The 15,862-nt window shown below is 40.1% G+C and overlaps 1 protein-coding gene across 1 annotated transcript; it reads right to left on the reverse strand.

Annotated features, from left to right (window-relative positions):
* Positions 1 to 1,275: 1,275 nt before the first annotated feature.
* On the reverse strand, positions 1,276 to 10,923 carry LOC128599050 (UDP-glucuronosyltransferase 2C1-like). Its single transcript, XM_053610408.1, has 6 exons — positions 9,565 to 10,923; positions 8,605 to 8,753; positions 8,285 to 8,416; positions 3,291 to 3,378; positions 1,995 to 2,214; positions 1,276 to 1,783 (listed from the first exon to the last, which is right to left on the reverse strand). The coding sequence occupies exons 1-6, from the start codon at positions 10,298 to 10,300 to the stop codon at positions 1,501 to 1,503; spliced, it is 1,608 nt and encodes a 535-aa protein (XP_053466383.1). The 5' UTR covers positions 10,301 to 10,923; the 3' UTR covers positions 1,276 to 1,500.
* Between the last annotated feature and the right edge of the window lie 4,939 nt (positions 10,924 to 15,862).

Consider the following 15,862-nt stretch of genomic DNA (forward strand, 5'->3'; position numbering starts at 1 on the left):
CGTGAATTTGGGGGAAATGACTTTCCCCGATCTTCTTCATATCCACAGCGTTGGTTCCGGAGGTCGAGACGTACACAGTAACGCAAGTTTGGTCTGAATATCTCGCTCCAAAGCTGAGATCTGAGGCGTGAATTCCACACTGATTACAGTCACTATAATGTACAGGTGTTGGACGTAATCACACACACTATAGATCACACACTCACTATAAATCCCATACACATGCTGGAATCACACACTCGGCATAATCACACACACTTCGCTGCCTCACGGACTGGACAGCTTACATTCACCGATTCAACTATGAATTCTGCATCATATCAAAGAGAGCTTGAAGGTATGTCCGAAAGTCGAACCGAAAGTGGACCTTTCTACAGGATATTGATCCTAATCACACGAGCAAATCCACCAAGGAACGGCTCAGGAAGAAGAAATGGAGGGTTATGCAACGGCCGAGTCAAAGCCTGGATTTGAATCCTGTTGAGATGTTGTGGGGGGGGGGGGATTTGAAACGGGCAGAACATACAAGAAAACCCTCAAACATCTTGCAACTGAGAGAATATTATCATGGAAGAGTGGACAAAAATTCCAGCAAGCCTGGTGGACAATTATGCAAAACACCTATAAGAAGTTATTTCTGCTAAAGGGGGCAATATTAGCTTCTGAGGCCAAGGGTGTACTTACTTTTTTCCACAGAACAATCTCACATCTGTTCACACGTACTCACTGATGACCGCTTCTCAAATCCAGCTGAAGTCAACGTGGGATTTGTGTAACGTGTATTCATTAAAGACAGGGCCATACCCACTTTATCTGGAGCATGTTGTGTAAAAGATGACGCTGCAGTGTACGGTAGGAGAACACTAAAGTGTTTTTTGACCTTGGATGCATGTAAACCTGCTGTAGGAGACCTCACACAGAAATTAGGCACTTTTATATAGCGTAATAGGTGCACTTTAAAACCCATGTAAGAGCTTTGGGTAAAGGTCTACTACACAATCATTTAATCCCTTAATCACAGCCGGGGAAACACACAGCCAATCAACGGCTTCCAGATCACATGATCGAATCCTATACTCACTTCCTATTGGATGTCAGATTAAAAAATGTTTAAAAAAAAAACCTTTTAAACCTGCAGAACTCTTGAGGGAAATGTTTGTGTACAATAAAGTCTGTGAATGAAGCTCTGGAACACAAAAGTGTGGATTTGAAGTGTGAATATATTTTATTTATATATTGTTGTGTTATTTTTTGGTTAAACTGCAGACAGGTGAGTTCATCCGTCTTACCTCAGGGAGACTAGACCGAGGTGGGAATGTAAGAACAATAATAATGAAAGAGTTTTACACCAAACAAATAAAACAGAATTTTAATTTAAAGTAAAGTCAGTCTCACCTGTAGAATTCACATTATATATGTTTCAATAGCATTTTCATTTCATTTACTGCAAAACAGAAAGTACAACACGTTCTGCGTTGTGATCTTTCTACAGAGTGGACGTCACTCCAACTTCCTCTTGTGATTTCGTGTTGATTTGATGATCCAGAGGCCGACTCTGCTGGTTTTCATAAAGATGTAGAGGATTAGAGCGAGTGCGAGGAGGATGAAGCTCAGCACATCCAGCAGGTAGTACTGGTACCAGGAGAGCTGATGAGCGGCTACGCGCAGGTGTTTAGCGCCTTTATTCTTCATCACGTACTCGATCCAGAACACGGCCTCGTCCAGAGGTTTGATGGGACGCTCATGGTGCGTCTGGGACAGACGCCGGGCGTTCGCCTTGTACCTGCATGGCAAACAGAGACGCTTTACTTAAACAGAGCGGCTACAGAGAGGCGTTTAACGTTTCTTTCTGCAGAGGAAAGAAAGACGCGTTTTCAACATTGAAGACCTGAACAGGAGGCAGACGTTCGTATGCAGAAAACTGAAACTAGCGAAAATGAACAGATCTGGTCAGATCTAGCCATGATTTCCTGAGAAATAGTTGGTCCCCTTACTCTGGTTGATAGATGATGGCTTTAAGAGCGTCCACCAGGTCCTGCGTCTGCATTTTGTTAATGTCCAGGACGATGGCGACGCCTCTGGCCTGCATGCGCACCATGTTATCTGGTTGATCGGCAAACAGCGGGATCCCCACCATGGGCACGCCGTGATAAATGGCCTGATACACACTGTTCGAGCCACCATGAGTGACGAACACTCGGGTTTTGGGATGACCTGATTGGCCAAAAACAAGGCACGCCCATAAACACAATATAGAAAAAATATAGCAGCAATTATGGGGCCAAGCACTACAGAGGCAAAGTAAGGAGATAAACACGGCCATTATTTTATAACAAACCATTCAGAACTTATAATCAAAAATGTGTTTTTTCATATCTTGTGAACACTAGGTGGCACTGTTCTGAAACTGTACAGGTACCCTCAAGCCAGGATGCCAACGACAAGTACTAAGTTTGGTATGAATACACTAATGCGTTATGGAGATATAGCCTCACAACCATATTGGTGTGCTCGGATTTGTTTGCATGTTGTTCGAGAACGATTTTGTCTATCAATAAGCTTTTAATAAGTTTTTGTCAGTCGAGTCTAATGATGATCTCTTTCAAATTACATGAAAATCGGATGAACAGTCTAGGAGGAGTTCGAAAAAGTATGTTCTTCGGAAAATTCAAAATGGCGGATATTAATTTTTACCCTATCATGGCATAATTGTTATCATTCTTCTCTGCATGACCCAGGGCATCTGTGAAGACCAATCACATGACAATGAGCAAAAGTAGTACAACTATTAGCTTTTTTTCCAATTGCATTAAAGTTGTTGACCACAAGGTGGCACTGATCTGAGGCTTTTTGAGTGCCTTCAGAGCATGGTCCTGATTTTAGTAACAATACGCCAAAATACAGCATTTTACGTCTAATTCAAAATGACTGACCTAATAAAATGTCCGATCATTAGACTCGCTACAGCCCAAAGGATCTAAGCAGACCAGTATCATGATTTTATGACAAAGCGTTAAGCAAAAATGTGCTTTGTTTTATCTCGACCACTAAGTGGCGCTGTTCTGAAACTGTGCGGGTATCCTCAATTCATGATGGCTATAGGGGGAAATAATTTTGTTTCTAGCACTTATGATGCTAAAGCGGTTCTATGGGCTGCCATAGACTCAAGAGTGGAAGAAGAAGAAGAAGGAGAAGAAGAAGAACACTAACTAAAAGAATAGGTGCCTATGCTCCTTCAGTGCTTGGCCCCTAAATCTATCTTCATAACGTGTGACAGGTGCAGTTCTGACCCAGTAAATCGTTTTGGGGAATCCAGCGATAAATCCTGGTGTTTGGAGCCAGAGTGTGTGGCTTCTCTCCTCGGTAACTCCACACCACCTGTCAATCAAATCCCAACATCACGTGAATGAAATAACGCAGAGCTTTAATATCATTTTAATAATCTCTTATTGTTCATATATTCAAACAATTTATACTAGAGAGAAATAGTTTGTATATAATGTAACCTTAGTTTTGACAGGTATAGGTCAAAGGTCAAAAAGATACACATTCTAACTCTCTATATCTAGATCAAAGGTCATGATCATAAAAATATTTTTGTTATGTTAAATCGGGATCACATACATTCGTGACAGAAACGTTACCATACATGGTACGGCCATATGTATTCCAGACACACAAGTTGCACACACATGTTCTTTCTAACACTCTGAGGTAGGTCATAAAAATATATAGTTATGTTAAATCTGGATCACATCCATTCCTGACACAAACGTTACTAGTTATGTTAAATCGGGATCACATACATTCCTGACACAAATGTTACTATACACGGAATGGCCATGTGTATCACACACAGACATCCAAACAAAAATATGACACACACAAACACACTTTATTTCACATTATTTAAAAGGAATTTAAGTGTTATGTACTAAATGACCATAATTATGAACACAAGTTGTTAAGTTGACAATCATTTTTAAAATTACGTTTCTCCATTTAGATTGTCTGCAGTAGAATGCAGTCTTTTAAACCTGGAAAAATGACTGCCTTTAAGTTTAATAACAATAGTAAGTAAAATCCAGTGTGATTTACATTACAAATCTCATACGTAACATCTCTGCAGGATTTATAGACGTTAAAGCACTGAATGAAATGAGCAATATAGACAAAAAAGAAACACTCTGTGTCTACTACTTTTATCTCTCTCATAGAACTATCCACAGTCCAAAGGCTGTGGAGCTAGAAGGCTACGTGTGCGAATGACAAAAGATTTAAAAAAATAAAATAAAAAATGTATCAATACATGAAATTAGATTACACAATGTAGTTGAGGTTTACACGAATAAGCAGAAATGTAGTCATGCTTATCTTTCCTATAGCACAAATGAAAAGCCCTCTCTAGATGAGCAGATTTGTCAAATGAAACTTTTTCCTTCTTATCCACTGCTACGGTAAACTAAAGAGTAGATATTCAAATTACACTGCTAAATATGACTAGCATTAGCTACGTGTAGTAGTGCAAAATAGTCCATCAAATGTATTAGCAGGTGTAGCCTATACACGAGTCCACTATTGGTCATATCACTATTGAGAACACGCCCCAAATTCATTGCTTTAGTAGAATTTAATTGTAAGTGAAATGATACTCACATTGTAATGTCCTTAGTATTTGTTCAGTCTACAGGTCCTCTAACACTCTGTTAAATGAATACATGTAAATGTACTACGACGTAAATTTTGTTTTAAATCAATTAACGCAGAAATTACACACAATATTAAGTTGATGTAATTATCAACATTATTATGTCAACACAACTCATCAAAATAATGTGTACGACTTTAAATATTTAATTAATTCAATAAATTTGAATTTTTATCTTGCAACCCCACATTAAATTTAGTTTGTGGGGGTTTGTTTTGTATCGCTCCGCTGTTAGAAAATACACGAAGGTTGAATGTGAACATAAATGAGCAGAATGTAAGCTTGTGAAATAAATGAAACTTTATTGATTGCACTTTTGAGAAAATGGCATGTCTTTGAATAAAAAGTTACTGAAATAAATACTCTAAAACATTGATATACCCGAAGAAATGTAAAAAAAATTAAAAAAATAAAAAGTTTTTACATACCTTCTAAATAGGTCCCTTTAGGAGGTAAACGTTTTAAAGACGGTGTTTTATAAGAAACGCGCGTATTACATGCCTTCTAAACCTAACCCTTTAGGATGTTTAAAGTGCTGCTTAAAAGAATCGAGAGTTTTGTTTAAACTAGAAGACACATTTTCCGGGCGATGTCTTGTAGGCCTATACACACTGTCCTACACATGTGTTTTCCTGGGGTGACGGTTCTGTAGATAGTGTAAATTTTACATTTATGAGCTCTGGTGACAGTGTCTGAAGTGTGTGTGTATGTGGGTGTGTGGGTGTGCGTGCGTGTGTGTGGGTGTGTTAGAGAGAGAGAGAGAGAGAGAGAGAGAGAGAGAGTCATGTGTTTCCTGGGGGTTTGCTGACCAGAATGCTTACAGTGTGTTTATGTTAATGAATTAAGGGACGAGTCGTGTGTTTCAGGGTTTTACGATCCCTACCAATGTGTACATTTGTGGTTTAAGTGAATCTTTGTTTCTGAAATTACTTCTGTGGTAATGATCAGTTTGTGTAACTAATCTATCAGAAAATACTAGACCTGGTGACTGAATGTGGTAGATGTATTAGAATTTTGGACATGTTATGCATGTGTAGCTCCCTATGTGTATGATCTATGTGTAATCCTTCTGTCAAGAAATGAACAGACTGAGGTTTGTGAAATAATTGAACTATTTATTGGCTACGTTGTTGAGAAAAACATTGTGATGTGTAAAACATTTCTACAGTCCTTCAAGGCTGTATGATGTCGTTGTTCTCTTTTACTGAAAGAAAGGTCAAAACCATCGGTGTTATTCGTTGTGGAGACTGAAGTGACAATATGTCTGAAGAAAATGAAAATATGTATTACATATCCTACCTTCTAACCAGGTTATTTTAAGGGTGAAAAAAACCTTTTTTAAAGACGGTGTTTTAAAAGAGTCGTGCATTTTGTTTAAACTATAAACAAGATTTCAGAAAATGGTTCGCCAACGAGGATACTTACACAGAACTATCGCTAAATACATAAGCTTTTGTCTATGCTTTGACATCCCATGTCCAGCAGTACATATATGACCTCTGATGACCATGTGGGTGTGCGGGGGTGGGTGTGTGTGTGAGAGAGAGAGACACAGGTGTTCTTTTGGGGGTTTTGCTGACCAGAATTCTTACAAATGTGTTTGTTAACGAATTAAAGGGAGTCGTGTGTCTCAGTGTTAAAATAATGGTTAAGACGTCGTAGTTAAAACACAGAAGAAACTCTGCAACTATCTGTTACAACGTCTTCTCCGAGAAATCCTAATACCCCTAGAAGATTGCTGTGTATTCACCAACAAGAGGACCTGTTGAAATGAGAGAGGACCTGACTTTTGCTCCAAATTTTTTTTAAAAAACCAAGATGTTAGTTTGACAAATTATTAATGCAGGTATTGTAAAGATGTTGCTGTTTAACCCTGAACAGGGCGTCAACAACTCCAAAGATCGTGTCTTAAGTCCGAGGTTTTAGTTAATTGATTTAAAACAAAATTTACGTTGTAGTACATTTACATTTATCCATTTAACAGAGTGTTAGAGGACCTGTAGACTGAACAAATACTAAGGACATTACAATTTGAATATCATTTCACTTACAATTAAATTCTACTAAAGCAATGAATTTGGGGCGTGTTCTCAATAGTGATATGACCAATAGTGGACTCGTGTATAGGCTACACCTGCTAATACATTTGATGGACTATTTTGCACTACTACACGTAGCTAATGCTTGTCATATTTAGCAGTGTAATTAGAATATCTACTCTTTAGTTTACCGTAGCAGTGGATAAGAAGGAAAAAGTTTCATTTGACAAATCTGCTCATCTAGAGAGGGCTTTTCATTTGTGCTATAGGAAAGATAAGCATGATTACATTTCTGCTTATTCATGTAAACCTCAACTACATTGTGTAATCTAATTTCATGTATTGATACATTTTTTATTTTATTTTTTAAAATCTTTTGTCATTCGCACACGTAGCCTTCTAGCTCCACAGCCTTTGGACTGTGGATAGTTCTATGAGAGAGATTAAAGTAGTAGACACAGAGTGTTTCTTTTTTGTCTATATTGCTCATTTCATTCAGTGCTTTAACGTCTATAAATCCTGCAGAGATGTTACGTATGAGATTTGTAATGTAAATCACACTGGATTTTACTTACTATTGTTATTAAACTTAAAGGCAGTCATTTTTCCTGGTTTAAAAGACTGCATTCTACTGCAGACAATCTAGATGGAGAAACGTAATTTTAATAATGATTGTCAACTTAACAACTTGTGTTCATAATTATGGTCATTTAGTACATAACACTTAAATTCCTTTTAAATAATGTGAAATAAAGTGTGTTTGTGTGTGTCATATTTTTGTTTGGATGTCTGTGTGTGATACACATGGCCATTCCGTGTATAGTAACATTTGTGTCAGGAATGGATGGGATCCCGATTTAACATAACTAGTAACGTTCTGTCACGAATGTATGTGATCCCGATTTAACATAACTATATATATTTTTATGACCTACCAGAGAGTTTCATATTCTATGTGAAAAGAAAGACCATGTGTGCAACGTGTGTGGGTGTCTGGAATACATATGGCCGTACCATGTATGGTAACGTTTCTGTCACGAATGTATGTGATCCCGATTTAACATAACTATATATATTTTTATGATCATGACCTTTGATCTAGATATAGAGAGTTAGAATGTGTATCTTTTTGACCTTTGACCTATACCTGTCAAAACTAAGGTTACATTATATACAAACTATTTCTGTCTTATACTGGTCACGGTGGAGCTGGATCTGGAGTCTATCACAGGAACACTGGGTGTGAAAGCAGGAATACATTCTGGTTGTTACTGCAGGGCATCGCAGGGCACCATACACACACATTCACACACTTATTCACACCTAGAGGCCAAGCCACCTATTGGAATGTTTTTGGGAAACCGGCGAGAACGTGAATGAAACCCATGAAGAACCGGGGAGAACATGCACAGACATTAACCCGAGTTCAGGATCCAACAAGCTCTGGCTCTGGAGTTCTGAGGTGGTAATGATGCCCGCTGTACCACCCTACACAGGTGTGTGTGTGTGTGTGTGTGTGTGTGGGCGTGTTGTGAACCTTCTGAGGGATCTGTCCGAGAGCCGAGGCGATCATGTTGGACTTCTCCATGGTGAGGTTTGTGATCAGCGTGCCCAGAGTGAACACCACAACACCATCATCTCCAGAGCTCTGAACAAACTCCTCCATACCCTACACACACACACAGACACACACACACAGACACACACACAAAGAAAGACTGACCCAGTGGATATACACTCGTGTTTGGTTTCTCAGATGTTCTTTCGTGATCACACGCTGGATTCTGTGAATATTACTCAGTGTGTGCAGACCTGTGATGAATTATGTGTGTGTGTGTGTGATGAGGCTTGGTGCACCTCTGGTAAAGGTTTAGCAGGAGTACAGTGCAGGCCTCCGACATAGATGAAGTTTGGTAGGAGAGGTCGTGGGAACTCGAAGTCCCAGTAAGCTCTGATCAACCAGATATCAGCTCGACCCATCATCTCACAGTAACTTGTGGGTTTACCTGCAGCATGAAGAACACTGCATCAGTCCACCAGACAGAGAACCATAATCTCTCTCTTTCACACACACACACACACACACACACACACACACCTGCAAAGTGTGTTCTCAGTGTCAGATTATACGATGAAGATCCTCTAACGATAGATCTGTGATTAAAGGAAATGACTACGTTCTGCTTTCGTCATGGATCAGCACGATCCGTAACCCAAACGTTCTCCAGTAGAAAGCTTGAGGTCTCATTTAGGTTTCTCCAATGCCACTACCATGCAATGAGTTTGCTGTCCTCCTATCGGTGGATTTTAGAAGAACGTCGCTCTCACACTGAAATTTTAATCACACGTTTCTCAAACGGACATCAATTTATCGACTTTGGTCGCAACAGCTCTAAGCTGTCTGCAGACAACGTGAGCATGTCACACACTGTAAGACATTCTCTGATCTCAACTCACACACAAAGAATTCTTTTATGATGTGATTTCATAGCTATATAAACCCACCCAACTTAATCTGCTCAGCCCCTCCGCCCATGTATGACGTAATCTACACAATAAGTCAAATAAAATCAAACAACCAAAAGCTGTTTTATAGTAATTATAGCTAGTATTTTATGGAAACAGGACATTTTGCTCCTCTGACTCCTTTAAGTACATATTTAAATGTTTAAAGGTGTAACTGGCCTACACTGGAAGCTTTACCTGGATCAGGTGTGCGTGTATTGATGGTAAAGTTAGCAGAAAGGTGGACTGGTGTAATATAGACTTTATGCTAAAGAGCTGAACTTAGACACCATCAGACACCATCAGACTCGCCTAAATACTGGCTGTAGTACTGGTCGTATTTCCTCCACAGGCTCAGGGTCATGACGTCCTGACTCCAGTAGAAGAGCACATTGCGCACGCGCTGCGTGAAGCTCATGCGGTCAGTGAGGCTGCACGTAGATCCCGGCACGTAGGCCAGTGGCGTTACGCTCGCGCCGCACAGGCGCTCCACGGTGTGCGCGATGGAGAAGCGGAAAGTGTAGACGAACGGCACGCCGAGCGTGTGCGCCAACAGGTCGCTGCACGGGTACACCGGGTCCGCGAGGACCGCGTCGAAGCGCATGCGCCTCAGCTTGTCCATGAGCGGCGGGTTCCGGAGCGTGCCCTCGCAGTACGAGAGGACCAGGTCCTGCCTGCGGGAGGCGAGCCGGTAGAACTCCACGTACTTCTGCAGCAGACCGGCGCGCGCCCTGTCGTAGATCAAAAAGCGCAGGTATTCCTCCAGGAACAGCTGCAGCTCCGAGTACGACACCGACACGTTGAAGGAGAGCAGGTCGAAGTGCGCGGCTTGGCGCACGTCCCGCTGAAGCGCTACGCTCGGCATGAGCACCGATACCCGGTGTCCTCGGTCCATCAGCGCGTCCAGAACCGGGATCATGTTCAGAAAGTGACTTCCATCGCAGGGCCAGACCAACACGTTCCCGCCGTGCACTCCTGCCAGAAAAGCGCACAGCATTAGCACCGGGAACACCTTCATCTCCATCCTCATCTCCATCCTCATCTCCATCCTCAGAGTGTGTGTGAGAGAGAAATGTGCGTGATTAAACACTGTCCATCTGAGATAATTAACTCACACTGGGTTGAGTTAGAAGGTAAAGTTAATTCCAGTGGTGTGGCCACGCCCCCTTTTCCTGACTGACAGCTGCACTGAGGTGAAAAGAAAAAAAACCCCGCATTTACAAAGAGGAGTACAGCTCCAGCACCTCACTAACGGTACCAAAATATAACGGTACCAAAGGTACTTTCCCGGGTCGGGTGGTACTCTCTAAAACATGCTGGGGTTTTTTTTCTACACAAACCCTGGGTTGAGTCTTTTGGGACATTTAATTGTTATTATCACAGTCTTGGGTAGTTTTTGGGTTGTCTTGTGTAACCCAACCGCTGGGTTAGTGGTTGAGTCATTTTCACTGACAGTTTAACCAATGCACATGGAACATCTAAAACCAGCATCCAATGAACTAACACCATACCATGTGATCTCTAACACCAACTAACACCATGTGATCCCTGCTTTGGAACTGTCAACATGCCAGCACAAACAATCAGAGAATAGTTTCCTGGTGTAGTGAACAGAATCTGCTGTTTGTTAATAACTGGAATCTGTTCTGGGAGCGTCCTAGGTTGTTTTGTCCTGATGTCCTGCACCCCAGCAGCCTCGGAGCGGAACTGCTGTCTGACAACATCTCCAAGACGCTACAGACCAAGTGACTGTCTACCGTAAGCACATCTTCTACAATAACAACGTTCATCATAATCAATGTTCAATTAATAGTCCAACACCTGTAGTACATTCTATAGAGACTGTGTCTGTTCCCCGAGCTATACAAATACATAGACAATTTCAGAATGTTTGTTTTAGTAACCTAATTAACCTAAAATTAGATCATACTGAATGCACATCCAGCACCTTTAATCTGAAGCTGGGACTATTAAACATTAGATCTCTTGCGTCTAAGGCTCTTATTGTTAACGACATCATTACTGATCAGGAATGTAATTTAATGTGTTTAACAGAAACTTGGATTAAACCAAACGAGTACATAGCATTAAATGAAGCCAGTCCTCCTGGATACAGTTATGTACATCAGCCTCGTTCAACTGGTAGAGGAGGAGGTGTTGGTCTCATCCATAGTCAAAATCTAGTCGTCACACCAAAACCTAGTCATAAATTTAATTCTTTTGAAATTCTTTATACCAGTATAAGTTATGTAGCCACAAAAAATAAGTAAATTCCTCTAATTATTATTTACAGACCCCCAGGGCCATATACTAAATTTCTTAGTGAATTTGCAGACTTTATCTCAAACCTGGTTGTGTCTGTAGATAAAGCATTAATCGTCGGTGATTTTAATATTCATTTTGATAACCCAGAAGACCCTCTGAGAACAGCGGTTGTGTCCATCTTAGATTCAGTAGGGATTAATCAGAACGTAATCGGACCTACTCATAATGGTGGTCACACTCTTGACCTCATACTAACATACAGATTAAATTTTTTTGTAATTTTTCCTGTCTGAAGTTGTCTCGGATCATTATCTTATCTCGTTCATAATACGTATTGATCATAATATTTACACCTCGCCTCGCTACCGCGTAAAACGTACCTACACATCAGCTACTGCACCGAGCTTCATAAATAACCTCGCAGAAACATCAATTAGATTTGGATCACCGTCTGATCCGATAGAACTCGATCAGGCGACTGAAAGCTTGGAGTCAACACTCCGCTACACGCTGGATAGAGTGGCTCCACTCAAAAGGAAAATAATTAGAGAGAAAAATCTAGCGCCTTGGTATAACGATCAAACGCGTACCTTAAAACAGACAACTCGACAATTAGAACGTAAATGGCGTCAAACGAAATTGGAAATATTTCAAACAGCATGGAAGGAGAGTCTACTGAACTATAGAAAATCTCTTAGCGATGCTAGAAAAGTCTCTCCTTCCTTAATAGGAGATGACAAAAACAATTCTAGATTTCTATTCAACACAGTAGCAAAATTAACTAGGAATAAAACCACTACAGAGAGAAACACTCAATCATTACATAGCAGTGAAGATTTCATGAAATTTTTCATCGGTAAGATTGAAAATATTAGATGTGAAATTCAGGCTATTAAATTAAAACCAGACAGTATTGTAACTAACCCATTAGATGATAATATAGCAATCTCTGAAAGTTTAGAATGTTTTACTCCCCTTAGAGACCGAACTAGCTTCATTGATCTCTTCAGCCAATTCATCAACTTGCATATTAGATCCCGTACCAACATGTTTGCTTAAACAGATTTGTCCAGGAGTAATTGAACCACTTTTAAATATTATCAATTCTTCCCTAAGCACTGGCTATGTACCTAAATCACTTAAATTAGCAGTTATTAAACCCCTGATTAAAAAACCTGACCTTGACCCCTCTCAACTGTCCAGCTATAGACCAATATCAAATCTCCCCTTCATCTCTAAGATTTTAGAAAAGGTTGTACACAGCAGCTATGCTCGTACTTAGATAGGAACAACATTCATGAAATGTATCAGTCAGGATTTAGACCTCATCATAGCACAGAGACAGCGTCAGTTAAAGTAGTAAACGACCTTCTACTGACCTACGATCAGGGTTGTGTCTCTCTGCTTGTGTTACTCGACCTTAGTGCAGCTTTTGATACTATAGATCACACTATTCTCCTTGATAGATTAGAAAATGTTGTTGTCATTAAGGGAACAGTCCTCTCCTGGCTCAGGTCTTATTAGACCAATCGTTATCAGTTCGTAGATGTGAATGGAGACTTCTCCACGCATACTGAGGTTAAATTTGGTGTTCCACAAGGTTCTGTTTTAGGCCCACTGCTCTTTACTTTATATATGCCACCTCTAGGTCAAATTATTCGTAAACATGGAATTAGCTTCCACTGTTATGCTGATGAGACACAGTTGTGTGTTTCAGCGAAGCCAGAGGACAGACAGCAGCTTAGTAAAGCTGAGGATTGTGTAAAGGACATTAGACATTGGATGTTAACTAACTTCCTTCTACTTAATTCTGATAAAACAGAAATACTTGTATTAGGATCACGTGTAGCTAGAAGTAATCTTTCTGATCACATGGTTACTCTGGATGGTCTTTCTGTTTCATCATGTGCAGCAGTAAAAGACCTTGGAATGATTATTGACTCCAGTCTATCATTTGATGCTCATGTAGATCATGTTACTAGGATAGCCTTCTTTCATCTCAGAAATATTTCTAAGATAAGAAATATAGTGTCACTACATGATGCAGAAATATTAGTTCATGCTTTCATCACCTCTAGATTAGATTACTGTAATGCCTTACTGTCTGGATGTTGCAGTAGGAGCATAAACAAACTCCAGTTAGTCCAGAATGCAGCTGCTAGAGTCCTCACTAGAACCAGAACATACGACCACATCACCCCGATCTTATCCACACTGCATTGGCTCCCAGTGAAATCTCGCATTAACTATAAAATACTATTATTAACTTATAAAGCACTAAACGGTCTCGCACCACAGTATCTAAGCGACCTTTAGGTTTTATATAATCCGCCACGCCTACTTAGATCAAAAGATGCAGGCTATCTGACGGTACCTCGAATAGTGAAGGCTACAGCAGGGGGAAGAGCTTTCTCTTATAGAGCCCCACAGTTATGGAACAGTCTTCCTATTAGTGTTCGGGACTCAGACACAGTCTCAGTGTTTAAGTCCAGGCTTAAAACGTATTTGTTTACTCAAGCCTACCCTGACTAGACTTTCTGTTACGCTAAGCACAGTCCTAATAATCTTTTCTCTCCCTCTCTCCTTCTGCCGAGCCACACACGATTTTATGGAGATACTAGAGATCCTGATCCTCTCTGCTCTCCGGACCTGCCTGATCCGTTTCGGATGTCCTGCCTCTGGATGGAGCTCTCATCTACTCCAATTCCAGACTGCTGGGACTACGGCTGCTTCTAAGGCCAAACAGACTTCATATAAATCCATAATGAACTTTTTCACACTATCTGTTGTTACCCAGATGAGGACGGGTTCCCTTCTGAGTCGGGTTCCTCTCAAGGTTTGTTCCTCTTAACATCTTAGGGAGTTTTTCTTCACAACCGTCGCCACCAGCTTGCTCAGTTGGGATAAATTCGCACCTTTAATATCTGGATAGCATGTTGAAATTTCTGTAAAGCTGCTTTGAGACATTGTAAAAAGCGTTATACAAATAAAATTGAATTGAATTGAATCAGATACACATGAATCAGATACACGTGAATCAGATACACGTGAATCACATACACATGAATCAGATACACGTGAATCGATACGCATGAATCAGATACACGTGAATCAGATACACGTGAACTGATACACATGAATCAGACACGTGAATCAGATACACGTGAATCAGATACACATGAATCGATACACATGAATCAGATACACATGAATCAGATAAATGTCTGCAAAACGTGTAAACGTCATCTGTGTAAAAGTCATGACTCTCTACACTCTCAGAAACTGTAAACAGTGCCCCTGAGGTGGTACCCTTACATCCAGAACCTTTATTACTGGATCTTTCACCTGGAATTGTACATACAGTACATTTATAAAGATTTCATGTACATAACTGCACCATAATGAACTTTTTGATTCAAGTGTTAAAGGAACACCATGTACACTATTATTTCTAGATAAAAGATACAGAGTAAAAAGTTTGGTGTCTGCACACTGCACCTTACTGACATTTCCACAGTCACGGCTGCATGGGTTTATTTCTACTACCGCTTATATCAAATGAATTGTTAAGTTGTCTTAACTGCTGGTTTAATAGTCAAACCTGTGGACTGAGAGTTAACACACAGAGGTTTATTGTTATGACACGAAATCAAGCAAGAACTTAATCAGTAAAAATACTCAGAAGAGAGCAGTGTCTCTGCAGAGGAAAAACAAGTATAAACCAGAATTATTAATCATTATGTACAGTGACCTTCTCCCTCGGTTCATACGAGCAAATAAGGCTGTAAAATTTTTTTATTGGTTAATGTTTTAAGATCTCTCGTCATGTATTCTCCAACCTCATCAGGTTTACAGGAGAAGACTCAGAGCTGTTATCTCGGCAAAGGGAGCTAGCACAAAGTATTGACTAAAAGGGTGCCAATCATTCTTGCACACCTATATTGAACAAAGATTTTGTTTGGATAAACCTGTGTTGTGTTTGCGATTGTTTGATATCCATGAGAGCAGAATATTTTTGTGATTTTTTTTTAACAAAAGATCAAAAGGTTCAACAATAAAGACAATTTTTTAAAATTTAGTGCACGTTTCTTTCATCTCACGTTTCTTTCTTCTCACGTTTCTTCTCACGTTTCTTTCTTCTCACGTCACCACATTAAAAACATGTCACGTGTTTACTTCAGGTCATAACATGTTGCAATGTGGCTTCATATGTTTTTAACACGTGATCACATTATTCACACACGTGTGTGTGTGTGTGTGTGTGTGTCTCTGTGTGTGTGTGTGTGTGTGTGTGTGTATGTGTGTGGACACATCAGTTCAAAACCCTCCAAAAACAGTCGAGGGG

This window comes from Ictalurus furcatus, chromosome 22 (assembly GCF_023375685.1).
Source record: "Ictalurus furcatus strain D&B chromosome 22, Billie_1.0, whole genome shotgun sequence".
Taxonomy (NCBI): Eukaryota; Metazoa; Chordata; class Actinopteri; order Siluriformes; family Ictaluridae; genus Ictalurus; species Ictalurus furcatus.